We start from the raw sequence: 13,169 nt of genomic DNA, 5'->3' as shown, positions 1-13,169 counted from the left end.
TTATGTAGGCCATGTCCTAACATTGAAGATGAATTTCTCTTCTGTACCATGAGCAGAGCCAAACAAAATCTGTTTAATTTCCTTAGTGTTTTCTTTTTAACCTGCTTGTTTGGTGAAATCCGCTGGTTGTTTGTCTTTCATGTTGTGCTGTCTCTTTTGTTGGTTGTCTTCAGCCTAAGATGCAGGTCATGACCATCAGCACAGACTCCCTATAAATGGCGTCCATTATGTCCTCTGCACCTTAGTCCTGACAAAGAAACCCCGCCACCTCTTACTTATCTGTGCTTTAATATGATACATATATATATTCGTTGTAGAGGATCGAATCCCCCATAAAAGGCCCACACTTCCTTTTTATTCTTGGTGATTAAGACATGAGCACTGGTTTGCACGTCAAGAGACTCTGGCATTTTCCATCTCTGCAAATCCAAGGCCCAACCACCTGCAACAGAGAGAGTTAACAAATTCTAAGAAAGTGTTCCAAGCCTTCATTTCGTCTGAACCACTTCATTTCATTGCTGGCATTTAAATAGCAGACACATCTTTCAATTTTTTCCCACATTAAGTTGTATGTAAAATCAAACTGACACAGAACGTGGCTTGAGCTCAGCAAACGAAGGTATTACAAACATAATTATTTACCGTGGTTTGAGAGAAAACGGTCAGATCTCCACATTAGGGTCTGTGAATCCTATTTTCCCCTCGTTCACGAGGACAGGTTTCTCCGTTCTCGTGTGCCAAACAAGTATCTGGTGAGGAAACCGTGTGAAAACACAAACAACAGTAGTGTTAGTACATGCTGTTCCATTAATGCGCTCATTCAGTCTACTCTTCCTTTGAGCTCCCACTCTTCCTCATGATCCAACAGCACATTCTGTACACAACATTTCCTTAGAGTGGAAATAAAAAAGTGCATGCTGACAAGATATACATCTGTTTACCAGTGATCCAACGTATGATCAATATCTAACATATGAAGCAACGAGCTCATCCATGTTGTGCAGTGCAGTTTAACAATTGAATATGTCTTTTCCACTACATCACAGATTATTTGTGCTGTTTTTAATATAAAATGATAAATCTACTACACATAAATAAATAGATAGAATAAATAAAGTATTGCAAAAGCACACATGTTGTAAACATGCATGAATCTCACCATATAGACAACTACCTGAACATGAACCCTGCATTATGGGATGTCACCTAAAGACATGATTAATGACTTCCTTCAAATGACAAGCATATGTTAAAGTATGGACTTAAGGCTTTGCGAAGCACTGTGGTTCTTCCCAGAGATCTTCTGGGAATGCTATTGTTTTATCAAGCTTTCAGACTGTTGATCCAGCCACAGAGTGGCTGGATCAAAAAAAAAAACACCCAGGAAAAAGAATAGTGAAGGGAACGGGGGAGGGGGAAGACAGTGTCAAGCTCATCTCCCCTTTCATCTCATAGTAGCATCGTTCATGAATTACGCATAGATGTTTGAGATGTGCCAGGAGCCCACTCCCACTTTGCTCAGGTGTTGTGGGAGGTTAATAGTCAAGCTGGCATTAGAAGTGGTGGATTATAAGAAAGAGTTATACACAGGGTTCCCACTGGTCCTTGAAATCCTTGAAAGTTTGTGAATTTGAAAAAAATCAAGGCCCTTGTGTAAGTTTTTGAAAATGAAATGGGTCGTTGAAAGTGACCACACCACATTAAAAGTGGTTTTCTAATTATTTCAGTCTGTCATTATTGACTCTCATTAAGTTCCACACTTCTCACTGTGTGCTCAATTCTCACTTTTCCAAGTCAGTGACCCATCGAAACCATTGTGAAATTATTATTATTAGGTGAAAGTTAAAGTTGCGCTGCGTTGCTTTGCTTTGATGAGGCCTGAAAAACAATGACAATCAGCGTTCATCTCCAATAATTGGCAAATAAACTCAACTGAACTTTGCAAACGTTAACTTTAACGTTGCTTTAAATGACACTTTCAGCTGCGAGTTAGATGTTAGAAGATTGATTCTACTTTTATATCTATAGTGTGAAATAAGAATCCATAAATTAGCACATATCCTATTTGTTCCTTCATATTTTTGCTGGAAGTACATTCTTTACTCTTTTGATTCACTGGAGTGAATCTCATTATGTTTTTGTTTATAAGTAGCGCTGTTGTTTGTATCATCAATGTGTTGTGTCAGTGGCATAAAACTCTTTCTTTATTACATTGTGAAAAATAGACAATGGATCAAATTCTACTGTATTTTCTTTACCCATAAGTTTTCAAATTGTAGATGTGGCTTATTGTTAGTGCGTTTTCCAGCAACTCATCTACACCATATAGTTTCTAACCCCATCGCCATCTAAAAACTGTCTGGGGCCCAAATTATCCAACTTTGTTTTGGTTGTTTCTGACACAGTTAATTACTTTTTAATGATGAATTTATTAACTCTTTGAAGATGAAACCCTTTGGTACCCTGGGGTTTGGTGCTCACTGAAATTCCTCCCAACTTTATAGTTTAATCAAGCTTCACATGGGCTAAAATGGGTCAGTGTTGAGCCTCCATCATTAGTATCATCTAATAATGTCCTGTGGAGTATCTGCTATTTGCAGGGTGGATTTTATCATCACATTTAGGACATGTAATTAAATATTTGCTTCACTGGCTGCAGCAGGTTTTATTCCTTCAAAATCAGTTTTAGTATTCCCACAAACAGTGCTGCTCCAATCAATCTGCCTGGATAATCATAAAAAGAGTACATTACCTTAGTGCAATTTGCTGCTTTAGGCTCCAGGTCATTGAGTGTGACAAGTTCCCGGAGCAAACTACTCTCCTGGTAGCCTCCTTTCACCCCACGAAGCTTAAAATATGCCTGTGGCTTGATGAGGATGAGTCTCAGGTTGATGGCAAAGCCAGCCATGTCAATGGCAAAGGGCCGATGGGGGTCGAACACCGTCTTCCAGCCGTAGACCTTTCCAGCTGCATTGACCTTGGGGGACTCGTACCGCAAGCCACCCACAAAGGCCACAGGCCACACCGAAACTTTCCTAGTCGATCTTATCTAGAGAGGGGAGTGTCGAGAAGAGAAATGGAGGAGGCGAGAGAGCCGATTAGTCATCTGAAAAAGTCTACATGACAGTGAGACACAGCATTTGAGCATCAGCAGCCATTGTTACAGCAGACTGTGGACAGAGGGTTTTTAGAGCTGCTGCTATTATTCATTCTGAAAGATGGTGAATATTGACCGAGCCACTGTGCCGTGCAGCTGACGCACTCCCTCTCTCTCTCTCTCTCTCTCACATACACACACAAACTATTATACAGCTGCCCTACAATGAGCTAATTGCACACAACCATCTTTAAAGGGCATAAACATGGACAGTGCCAAGAGGGTTTGGAGGAGCAAAGCCATTAGAGCCAGCGGCTGCCGTCGCTGGTTGGCTGAGATATTTTCAAGGTAGAGCCCTGCCATCCCTCTCTTTTTTCTTTCTTCGTCCTTTAATCTTCCAGCATCAAACAATCTTGCCTCCCTTCTCTTTCTCGGCTTCTCAGTGATCAGTGAGTGCCATTTGCAAGAGCCTCTGCAGTCATAAAAGGTAAGCTTTATAATGAGGGAAGAGTAAGGTTCGGAAACAGCAGCCGTTTAATCGAATTCCGTGCAACAGAAATAATGACGCGCTGGTGGAAGGTCTTTTTTTTTTATAAATAAAGGTGTGTGCAAGTGCATGTACAATAACCAGTATGGTTGAGGAAGTTAATACATATGCAAGCATGCATGCAGAAAATCTGTGTGCATCCTGCGTGTGTTTTTTGTTCATAGCACATATCTTGTCCAAATGAAATGCAAATAGCCCTTTGCACCTGAGCTGCATTGTTGGATCGGTGCGTGATCCGATAAGCTGCTGTGTGGTCAGTTTGAGGGGGGGATCAGAGAGTAGCAGAGTTTGAGCAGCACGAGGCTGGCTGCTAATGCCACTGTGCCAGGCATCCAGAAAAGATTTGGCTGGATCACATGTCTTAATGACCACTGGGTGTTAATGGAAGAGAGATCAAGTGCTCTTATGCTTGTGTCCATGAGATTGTGCGCTGTATTTTTCTGCCGAATCTATCTGTGTTTGTCTTTTTTCATCATTCTAGCGGTAACATTAACATAAAGGCAATGGATTAAGAGTAAACAGCTGTTACAACCGTAGGAGCTTCTCTCACTAGCCTCATCCACCAAATACTCCAGTGTCACCTGCACACGTTTCCCTTTCACACAGAGGTTTGACTTAAACTGAAAGAAAGCATTAATCAAGATTTTCACAGGAAATGTCCAAAGGCTTGTCACTTAGGGGATATAGGGAATTGGAAACTTTCCATGGGAGTTAAAGGGAATAAAGTAGACATTTTCTAAATTGAAGGTTGGGTAAATAACATATTGTTGCATCATCTTGCCTAAAACAATCAGATTAAATCAATTCAATATAAATGCTATTCCTCAATAACCGGCACATAGCATGCTACTTACTGCAGGTTTATTGAGGCCACACCCCCCTACGTGCACTGTGCATCCCTCCATCACATGCCATGGATGTATTACAAGAGTCTGGCTTTCAGATAATTCTTTCCAGTGGCCACTCATGGTACTGCATCAAGACATACCTGTGCTGCCCAATTAGAAAGATAGATAAATAACTATTATTCCCATGGTAAGTTTCCTAATATTTAGTGCTTTCATGGAAAGTTTCTGGAAATTTCCTGGGAATGTTTTGCCTTACAACCCCAAATACTAACAGCAGCCTGAGTAAAGCAGCACAAATCTCTCTTTTGCTGGCAGCCAGCGGAGGAAATTAACCAAATCAACATGCAGCAACGTTGCGCTTTCCCCGTTCTGAAAGAACTATGATGTGATTCCCCAACTTTTTTTGTTTGTTTATTTGCTGTTTCAGTTTGTTCAGGCGTGCCTTTTTTTTGTTTAAACTATGCTCACGGAGAGGAAGTGTCTATGTTTCAGAGGAGCAGCATAAAGTAATCACTTTAAAGTTTAAAGGAGAGAAATGGAATGGATGGAAAGTATGTGACATTGATATCACAACTCCATAGTCACTGCTGTTCCTTGATTGCAAGACTAAGATCTGGCAACAGCAACGTCCTCCTTTGCCAACATTTGCAGTCACCAGATGTAATGGAACGTTGTTATAATTACAACTGTTTCAGTCGGGACATTTTTGCACTTGCAGACTTCTGTGTGAAGTGATCTGAAGTGTACTGTGCTGGTGTACTAACTACTGCTTCCTCACTGCTGCTGCTGCAGAAACATGAGCGTGGTCAGCAATTAGGTTTTTTTTTTTTTTTAATGCCACCTACTTAATTTGTGTGTCAGCGGAAAAAAATGTAATATTCATGTCAGACGTGCAACAGATTTTGTCAATTTGAATAAAGCGGAACAATTTGATCCCTGCTGGACAGTTCAATCTACATGAGCCTATTTTATTTTCATTGTTATTTCTATAAAATGTGATCTAATGTCTATGCGTATTATATTATACTTTGTCTGTGCTTCCCCTGAGGCAGTTGTTGGTCTGTTCAAAGAAAGTGATGCAGACTTTTTCACAGCAAACTGTCAGCCTATATAAATGATCACAAGCTGTAAGCTGTACTCTCAGAATCAGAGCAATATCTCATTTTAGATTAGCAAGGGCAAAATATTCAAGCTATTTTTAGTGCATGGAGCAGTGCACATGAATCTTGCATCCATGTTTTACACTGAAGGAGTCAATGATATGGCTACCTGTGTTATAAGCAGAATAACTCAAATTCTGAGTATTTTTTCCGGAAACTATAACACAGTTTCACTCAACTGTTTGCTTTCTGTCCTTTGAGTTCTCCTTTTTCTTTCATTCCTTTCCTGTATCTTACTCTTACCTCCTTCTGTCTATCTCTCTCTCTCTTCCACTCTCTTCCCTCTGGGCCTTCATGCTGACACATAAATGGGCCTGTTGGAGGTGATGGAGGGTCTTGGGGGAGACGGAGCACTTCAGCTGATTCCCAGAGAAAGGTAATGACAGACCCTGTCAATACCTGGCGCTCCATTTACTACAGGCCCTGTCTGCACTACTAACAAGGCAACAAGGCTAATACGCCGAGGACCCAGACCGTGTCCTCTCAGGTAATTCAACTTATGTCAAGATGAATGGCCTGAGATGTACTGATTACATGCCCAAACTTCACACCAGCTTCACATCACTGACTCTGCTTGTTAAGAGCTAAGAAATGCTTCAAGTATCAGAGAATTTATTTTTCAACCTCCTTTATATAATCTGTCACCGATGTCTGCAGTATGTGGCAGAAAAGGGCCTATCTATCTATCTATCTATCTGCCAGTTTTCAGTGTCTCAAATGGAATAATTAATCACTGTTTGCACTACTCATTTGATTTTCTTTTTCAAGCTCAAGTGGGCATCACGGATGTGGCATTTAAAAGGCAGGCAGAGCTTGGACATTTTGTAACTGAAGCACAGATGGCGAAAACATAAAAGTGGCGTTGACTCGTCTCGCCCTGTCAAGTTTGGAGGCAACTGGATAATGGCAAGAATCGAGTCAGAACTTCCATTTGTGAACATAGTCCGTGCATTTAAAAGTCGTGCTAAGTTTTAGTCAGACTAAGACAATAATTTGGTTTTCTTAACGTCATGTAAACACATTAGTCCGACTAAAATTGAGCTAGTCATAGTCGGACTAACCTGTTTGTGTCGTGTCGTGTTTGAGCAAAACACGTGAACATTTCACAACGCACCAGTGTATCAACCGTAAATGTCATAATTGCTATGAGACCTGTGCTCGTAAAATGATCCCTCATCCACAGTATGTACTATTTAATTTGCCACTGTTCTGTTACATGCACATGTCCATTAAAATCAATGGGGGTTGAGTATGAAATGATTATGAATGACAGAGCAGCATCAGTACTAACCTCCTCAAACAGCTCCAGGCTGTAAGTATTGTCATCATCAGCAAAGTAGACGATTCCAGCTTGACTGTTGTTAGCGTTAAAAGTCTCCCTCAGCCACCGGAGGGCCAGATTCCTTTGCATGGTCCCTCTGGGGATTCTGGGGTCACGAATGTCACCCCGCAGTTGATAGTTTCTGGGCGTCTCTACATTGAGGTGAGTGTAGTTAAGCCCAGTTTCTCGAAGGAGCCGTGTAACAAGAGGCGTTCTCCTTTGCGAATCCTCCACCAGGATCCAGTGCAGGTTGGGTACATGGAGGAAGGTGTTTGCTAGCCGCGTCAACTCTGCTTTCTGCACCGGTCGGCTGTATGTGGGGGTAATGATGTGGATGGTAGGTAGCACATCGGACCAGGGCGGTGGCCGTGTATACACGTACTCTGTCCTCACCACCTCCACTATGTACTTATCAGAGGCACAGTATTCCTTGGAGTCCTGCGCCTGGCCACCTGCCTCCCCCCTGCCCTCGACTCTATCATCTGCAGAGATAAGAGCACATGTAAGGTATTAGTGCAAACTTGTGCTGTCCATTGTATATTTGTCTCAGGGGACTTAAACCCAATGGGGGTAAAGTGTACCTGAGAGCTGGTGGTGGCGGATTGTAAGCCTCTCTGGAATGATAAAGATCTCTTTTACTAGGAGGTGACAGGCTGCAAAAAGTGAAAGCACCGTGAGAGGATCACAAAGCCGATGGACAGAGAGACAGCGCAAGGAGGAGGACAGGTGAGAGGAGCCCTGCTTTCCCCAGTGTTGTCTTTGGGTGTTTCTTTATAAAGACAGAAAATGTGGGTATTTGGATCCAGCAGATATATCTTTTTATTTAATGTTGAGATCCACAACACATTGCCCTGCATCCACTACCGCTACAAGCTGGGTGTTGCAGTTTGAAAGCTTTTTTTTTTTTTCTTGGCAAAAGCCTTGTGTTTGCATAAAATCAGATTATGGTTCAGGCTGTAAAACAACTTACTGTTATTTAAGGGCTCACTTAAAATGTTGGGTTACATTCTTGTTTGAAGAACAACTGAACCTGTACAGCACTGAAGGCAAAGGTCAAGGGCCGTTAAAGATGAAATGGATGAGGTTGTGTTGCATATGACGAAACATGGTGCTCCATGTGTTTATAAAGCACTGGAAACTGGTGGTGTTTCTGTAGGTGATGTACCCCACAGACGCATCACCTTATAATAATGACAAAAGATAAGTAGACATGTATCATGGAGCATCACAGTTGCACTGCCGTCATGTTACGGCTGCGATTTATTGAACTGTTTCCAAAAACTGTATACCTTCATTTACACATTTATAAACATAAAGAAACAAACAGATTTTTCCCTTAAAGTGTACTCCAGTGATAGGGCTGTGATATGTGGGCCCTGTTTGTTCACAATGAATAGAAGATGATAATAGAATAATGAACACAATTCATTTTTAAATTGTGCCAGAAGAAATAACCTTGGCATTGTTCTGCCTGTGCTCAAGTTTCACCTTCAACACAAAGAGGATTTTTCTGCAGCATCTAGATTAACACAAAATGCTGATGGCCAGATGTTCAACAGAGACTGCCAGTGAGCCTGCTGCCCAAAAAGAGCACACACACAAAAGGATGCCACTTGGCATAGTTGGTTTCAGGTAGCACTGGGAGAAAGGATAGTATATGTATTTAAATTTCTTTGTGTATCGCTGTAAAATAAAATAAAATGACATTATGCATTTATTTGTAGCCACCTTTACCATCGAGGTTGTGGTGAAGCAAATAAATGACAGATACTATTTTTAGTGATCATACAACCTACAACACCAAATGATTAAAAACACCTAGAAAAAAAAACATCTGGAACTGTTCACTAGTCCAGACTGCCTTGGGTCATTTGTGTAAACCTGTTTGGTTAGTTAACCCCTTGTATGTGCATTCATGACATTATTGGGCTCTATTGATTTGCTGTCGCTCTAATTTGGGTTTGTTTACTCTGCAGCCTACTTGACATTTTGTGCTGCTGGTTTGTGGTCCCCGGGGGGATGAAAGGAATGCTCTTGGGTGTGTATTATTGATTCAGACTGGTGTTGAAATGTGTGGATGTACGATATTTGATGAAGGCAATCAAACGCGCATGTTATTTTCACGTTGGAAAATGTTTAAAAACCGAAATGGATAAAATAACATGGACGTACTGTGTTCTGCATGACCATGGCATATGAACCAACCGTGAATGTGGAATACAATTATTTTTAGCTGAAGGAAAGTAACACAGATGTGACACAGCTGCCCATTTGATATGAATGGTACGGGATATTATAAAAAAAATAACCATATGTGATGGTAACTTGACTGAAAGTGTTATTGAGACCGAATAAAGCTGAAGGTCTTGGCCAGTGAGTGCCTGTAAATCAATCGCTTGTTGTCTAAAGCTGAAGTGCAGTGTTATGTTCAAGGACCCACTGTAGGTTTGATATTGTCTGTGAAGTACAGTGCAGCACAATACGTACCTTTGCGGATGGCGACAAATGGAGCGATAGCGCTTTGGTGCCAAACAGTGATGAGCAGAGTCCAAGGTAACACAATCAACACAATGGCAAGAATATCTCTTCTCTTCGGCATCTCCAGGAGTGGTTATTTGGCTTGGCATTACCTGTAGAAAACAACATTGAAACATTATCAATCTACATTTTATAATATTCATTTCACCTGGAAATGTTGGTCTGTTGCTTCGAAATAGGGAGGTCATTCTCAGACTCTTATGCTTCTATTCTAATTCATCAAGTTTCTCTTTCTACCAAAAATGTGCAGCATAACTCATCCCAGAATGAAGTTTGTTCGAGGAGTTTCACTTGTCAGTGAATTTGACAAACATGAGGACTTCATCAGCACAATACAGCAGTGTAGAAAAGAAATACTTCATCACCAGTTAAAGTCCTGCAGTTGACAGCATGTTAATGTGCAGCGAGAAGCAGCCACATTCAAAATGTCGTATGAAAGTTTCTAGTCATAATTAGTGTCCTGAGAAACAGCATTTTAAACACTGAAGACAACCATATTGATAACAATGCTAATGAAAGTAAAAAAAAAACAGTGACAGAGATTCAGTGACCCTGTTCCGTCAAAACTAAATAAAACATTGTTCCGCCACAGAGGTATCTGCATCATACGGAGCTACGTTTAGACAGAGATTAAATGAAAACAGATTTATTTCAGATTTAAAGCTCAGCGTGTCAACAAGTGACAAAGGTTGAGGCCATGAGGCTCTGTCAATCCAGTCACCTCATTGGTGCCATCTCCTGAGGAGAGGGATGTCACTTTTTGCCAAATGACAGGATACGATGTCTCCACTATTTGACTCTTACGCAAAGCTGCACTTTCCTCTGAGTCCATATCAGCTGGTTCAGGTTTGTATTTATTTGAGAAATCTCATTTAAGCATGCAAGAAATGAACCACTGTGAGAATCAAATTGAAATGGCATGACTGCACCGATCAAGTTTAATGGTTTAATGTGTCTTTTTTTTAAAGATATAAAGTCAATGTTTACATAAGTAGGATTATGCTATAAAATCTATCTTCAGTGATGTGTGATGACCCCCTCCCTATCATTAGGAGAGCTGGCCTTTTCTTTCTCTTTCAGGCTTAGGGAGGCGGGGTCATCACTGAGGTGAAAAAAAAGACTAAACAGCACAGATAGAAAGTTTTTACAATGGCTGTTAGGTATTGTTATGCACGTAAGCTTCTGATTTCCTTTCTTCCATACACTGAAGGAAACACTGTATAGTACAAGTGCCTGCCACACTCAGGCCAGTGTAAAGTCTCCGAGCCAAACACCTCACCAAATGTAAGGGCCTCACAATAACCTCACAATGCTGTTGCATCTAGAACTTGTAGGGCTGAAAATGAGCAAGAGAGAGCAAATTACGCGATTGTCTGGGAAATACAAAATCCAAGATCTTTGGCTCACAAAAGAAAATTAAAAAGATTGGTTTGCCCAAGATCCTAAGGACAATCACTTGGCCAGATTCAGAGAGTGCTGCAAATCAATAAAAGTGGACGTGGCTCTTGCAAGTTGTCCACCCGTCTTACGCTCTATCAGCATATGCAGTCCTTGAATATGAGGGATTTGGTCCTCGAGAAATCCATGAAAACTCCTTGAATTTGATGCCAACCACAGTGTGGGAAGCCTGAATACAGTATCTGGGGACTCTATGATGACAAGTTGCTGCATAGATCATTATTGATGTTGCTGTCACAGGCCCACAAAACAGCTTCACCTAGAGGTGTCATTAAAAGTGCATTTTGAATCTGCAGCCATTGATTTCACCAGGCTTAATTGCTTTTGAAGTCGGTTAGCAAAGCGCAGGGGATCTGTCAAAGGTTTCTCTGGGGTTTTATTTTTGCACATAGTCCTGACTATGGATTTAAAAGCACAGATTCATCACCACCAACTTTAATAAACGAAGGTGCATCTTTGAGGATTGCTGATAGCATTAATGTTTGTCGTGATCCTTAACCTACTAAAAATAAAACGTTTATTTCATCATTTGGATTATCAAAACAATCATTTAAAAGACATTACACATGACGTTAGCAATAAGAGCTACATAGTTCCTTGTAGTTCCATAGTTGTTTTTTCCTACCTACATCTGTGACACCTTATTGTGGCTTCACCCAGATTTAATATAAGGTAAACCCACGAATGTTAGTGTGAAAGACGCTTAACAGACTCATTGCAGTACTGTTTAGATCAATTACATGTCATCAAGACCAGGGTGCACCAAGGATTGGATTGGTTTGAGTGTTTTATGAGCGTCTTTTCTACACAAACTAATTGAACTCATCTGAAGAAAGGGTTCTTAGAATAGAAGTCATACAAATATCAGGGATCTTCAGGCTTGCGTTTTAACTAGTCTGGATGGTGATAGCTGCATCATGGTTTAAATCATATATCAGTGTAACAGTGCAGTGTTTCTGAAAACAAAAAAATAACACAATGCACTGAACCAAACTGTACCACTTGGTGGAGATTGGTCTTTAGATTATACGATTTGAAGATGATTTGTTTCTGCTTTCCTTGTTCTTCCCAGGATGTTATTCACATCCAAGGCTTAGGTTCAATGAAAGGTTACATCAATCCAATTCACACCTGCCATAAAGCGAGTCTCAGAAATTGATCTTGTCCTCATGAAATGAGTGCCTGCATTGAGACAAGCTAATAATAGCGTAATGCAGGGAAGGCAGCTACGGTATTAATGCTGTGGTTGCTTGTAAGATTAAGGACAACTATGTAGTTTAATTCAACTCAATTTTATTTGAACAGCGCTGATTTATAACATACAGTCACTCAATGTCAAGCCCTTACAATTATTATGGTGAAACCCAATAGGATCACAATGAACAAGCAAAAATAAGATGCTGACACTCTATAGCCCCTTTTCCACTAGCGCGGCTTGCCTCGCCTCGTCACGGCACGGTTATTTTGCGTATCCATTAGTGATAGTACCTGGAACTGTTTTTAGTATATGTTCTGGCGAGGTTCCTAACCCTAACCCTACCCTAACCCTAATTGGCAAAGACGTCCAACACAAGAATCAAAGCAAACAATGCTGGACTGTAGATCAGTTAAGAAGACTCAACAATCCTGAAAACGTGCGTAAATCTCCGCCAATTACCAAAGAAATGTCTCAAATCTCCACATTTAACAGGGGGAGTCCGGTGTATTTAGTGACAGCACTACTGAAAGCCTGCATTCTGCATGCATCACTAACCCTGCCGCTGTATTGCAGTTCAGTGACTGTGTCAGACGGCGTCATGGAGGAAGTACTGAACTAATCTTTTTAATGAACTGATTCTAATGATTCAGTAACACTGCAAGCAACTGCTTTACAAGTCACTAGTCACTCGTTTGTGTGTGTGTAAAACGAAGTCACCGTTTCATGCAGCCATGTAGTGATGACTCTGCCCACGTTGAAGAGGTACTATACTGTCATGGAAAACCAACCAAACCGCATAGAGCCCAAGGCGAGGGGAGCTGGGACCATGTCGTGGAAACACTGCATATGTGTATGTGTATGTTTATTCTTTAGTTTCCTTAAATAATGCCGATGGAAACCAAGTGCAATGGTGATGATAAATGATAAATGAAAAAATAAACACTTTAATATTATCATAAACTGTCCAAAGCATGATTAATAAGAGTTTGCTGAAATATAATG

The 13,169-nt window shown here is 40.8% G+C and overlaps 1 protein-coding gene across 3 annotated transcripts in view; it reads right to left on the bottom strand.

The window, feature by feature from the left end:
• b3gat1a (beta-1,3-glucuronyltransferase 1 (glucuronosyltransferase P) a) overlaps positions 1–13,169 on the bottom strand; it is a 56,044-nt gene continuing 42,875 nt past the window's right edge. Inside the window, exons 3-8 of one of the 3 annotated variants that reach the window (XM_058633742.1) lie at positions 9,461–9,603; positions 7,555–7,626; positions 6,944–7,455; positions 2,753–3,049; positions 643–749; positions 1–442 (exon numbers count right to left, since the gene is read on the bottom strand). In XM_058633742.1, coding sequence (XP_058489725.1) covers positions 663–749; positions 2,753–3,049; positions 6,944–7,455; positions 7,555–7,626; positions 9,461–9,572 — 1,080 coding nt within the window. In that variant the 5' untranslated portion in view covers positions 9,573–9,603 and the 3' untranslated portion in view covers positions 1–442; positions 643–662. The remainder of the gene's footprint in view (positions 443–642; positions 750–2,752; positions 3,050–6,943; positions 7,456–7,554; positions 7,627–9,460; positions 9,604–13,169) is intronic. The other 2 variants (XM_058633743.1, XM_058633745.1) reach the window with 2 other exon arrangements.

The sequence above is a fragment of the Solea solea genome, chromosome 7 (assembly GCF_958295425.1).
Source record: "Solea solea chromosome 7, fSolSol10.1, whole genome shotgun sequence".
Taxonomy (NCBI): domain Eukaryota; kingdom Metazoa; phylum Chordata; class Actinopteri; order Pleuronectiformes; family Soleidae; genus Solea; species Solea solea.
This window is presented reverse-complemented; position numbering and strand designations above follow the sequence as displayed.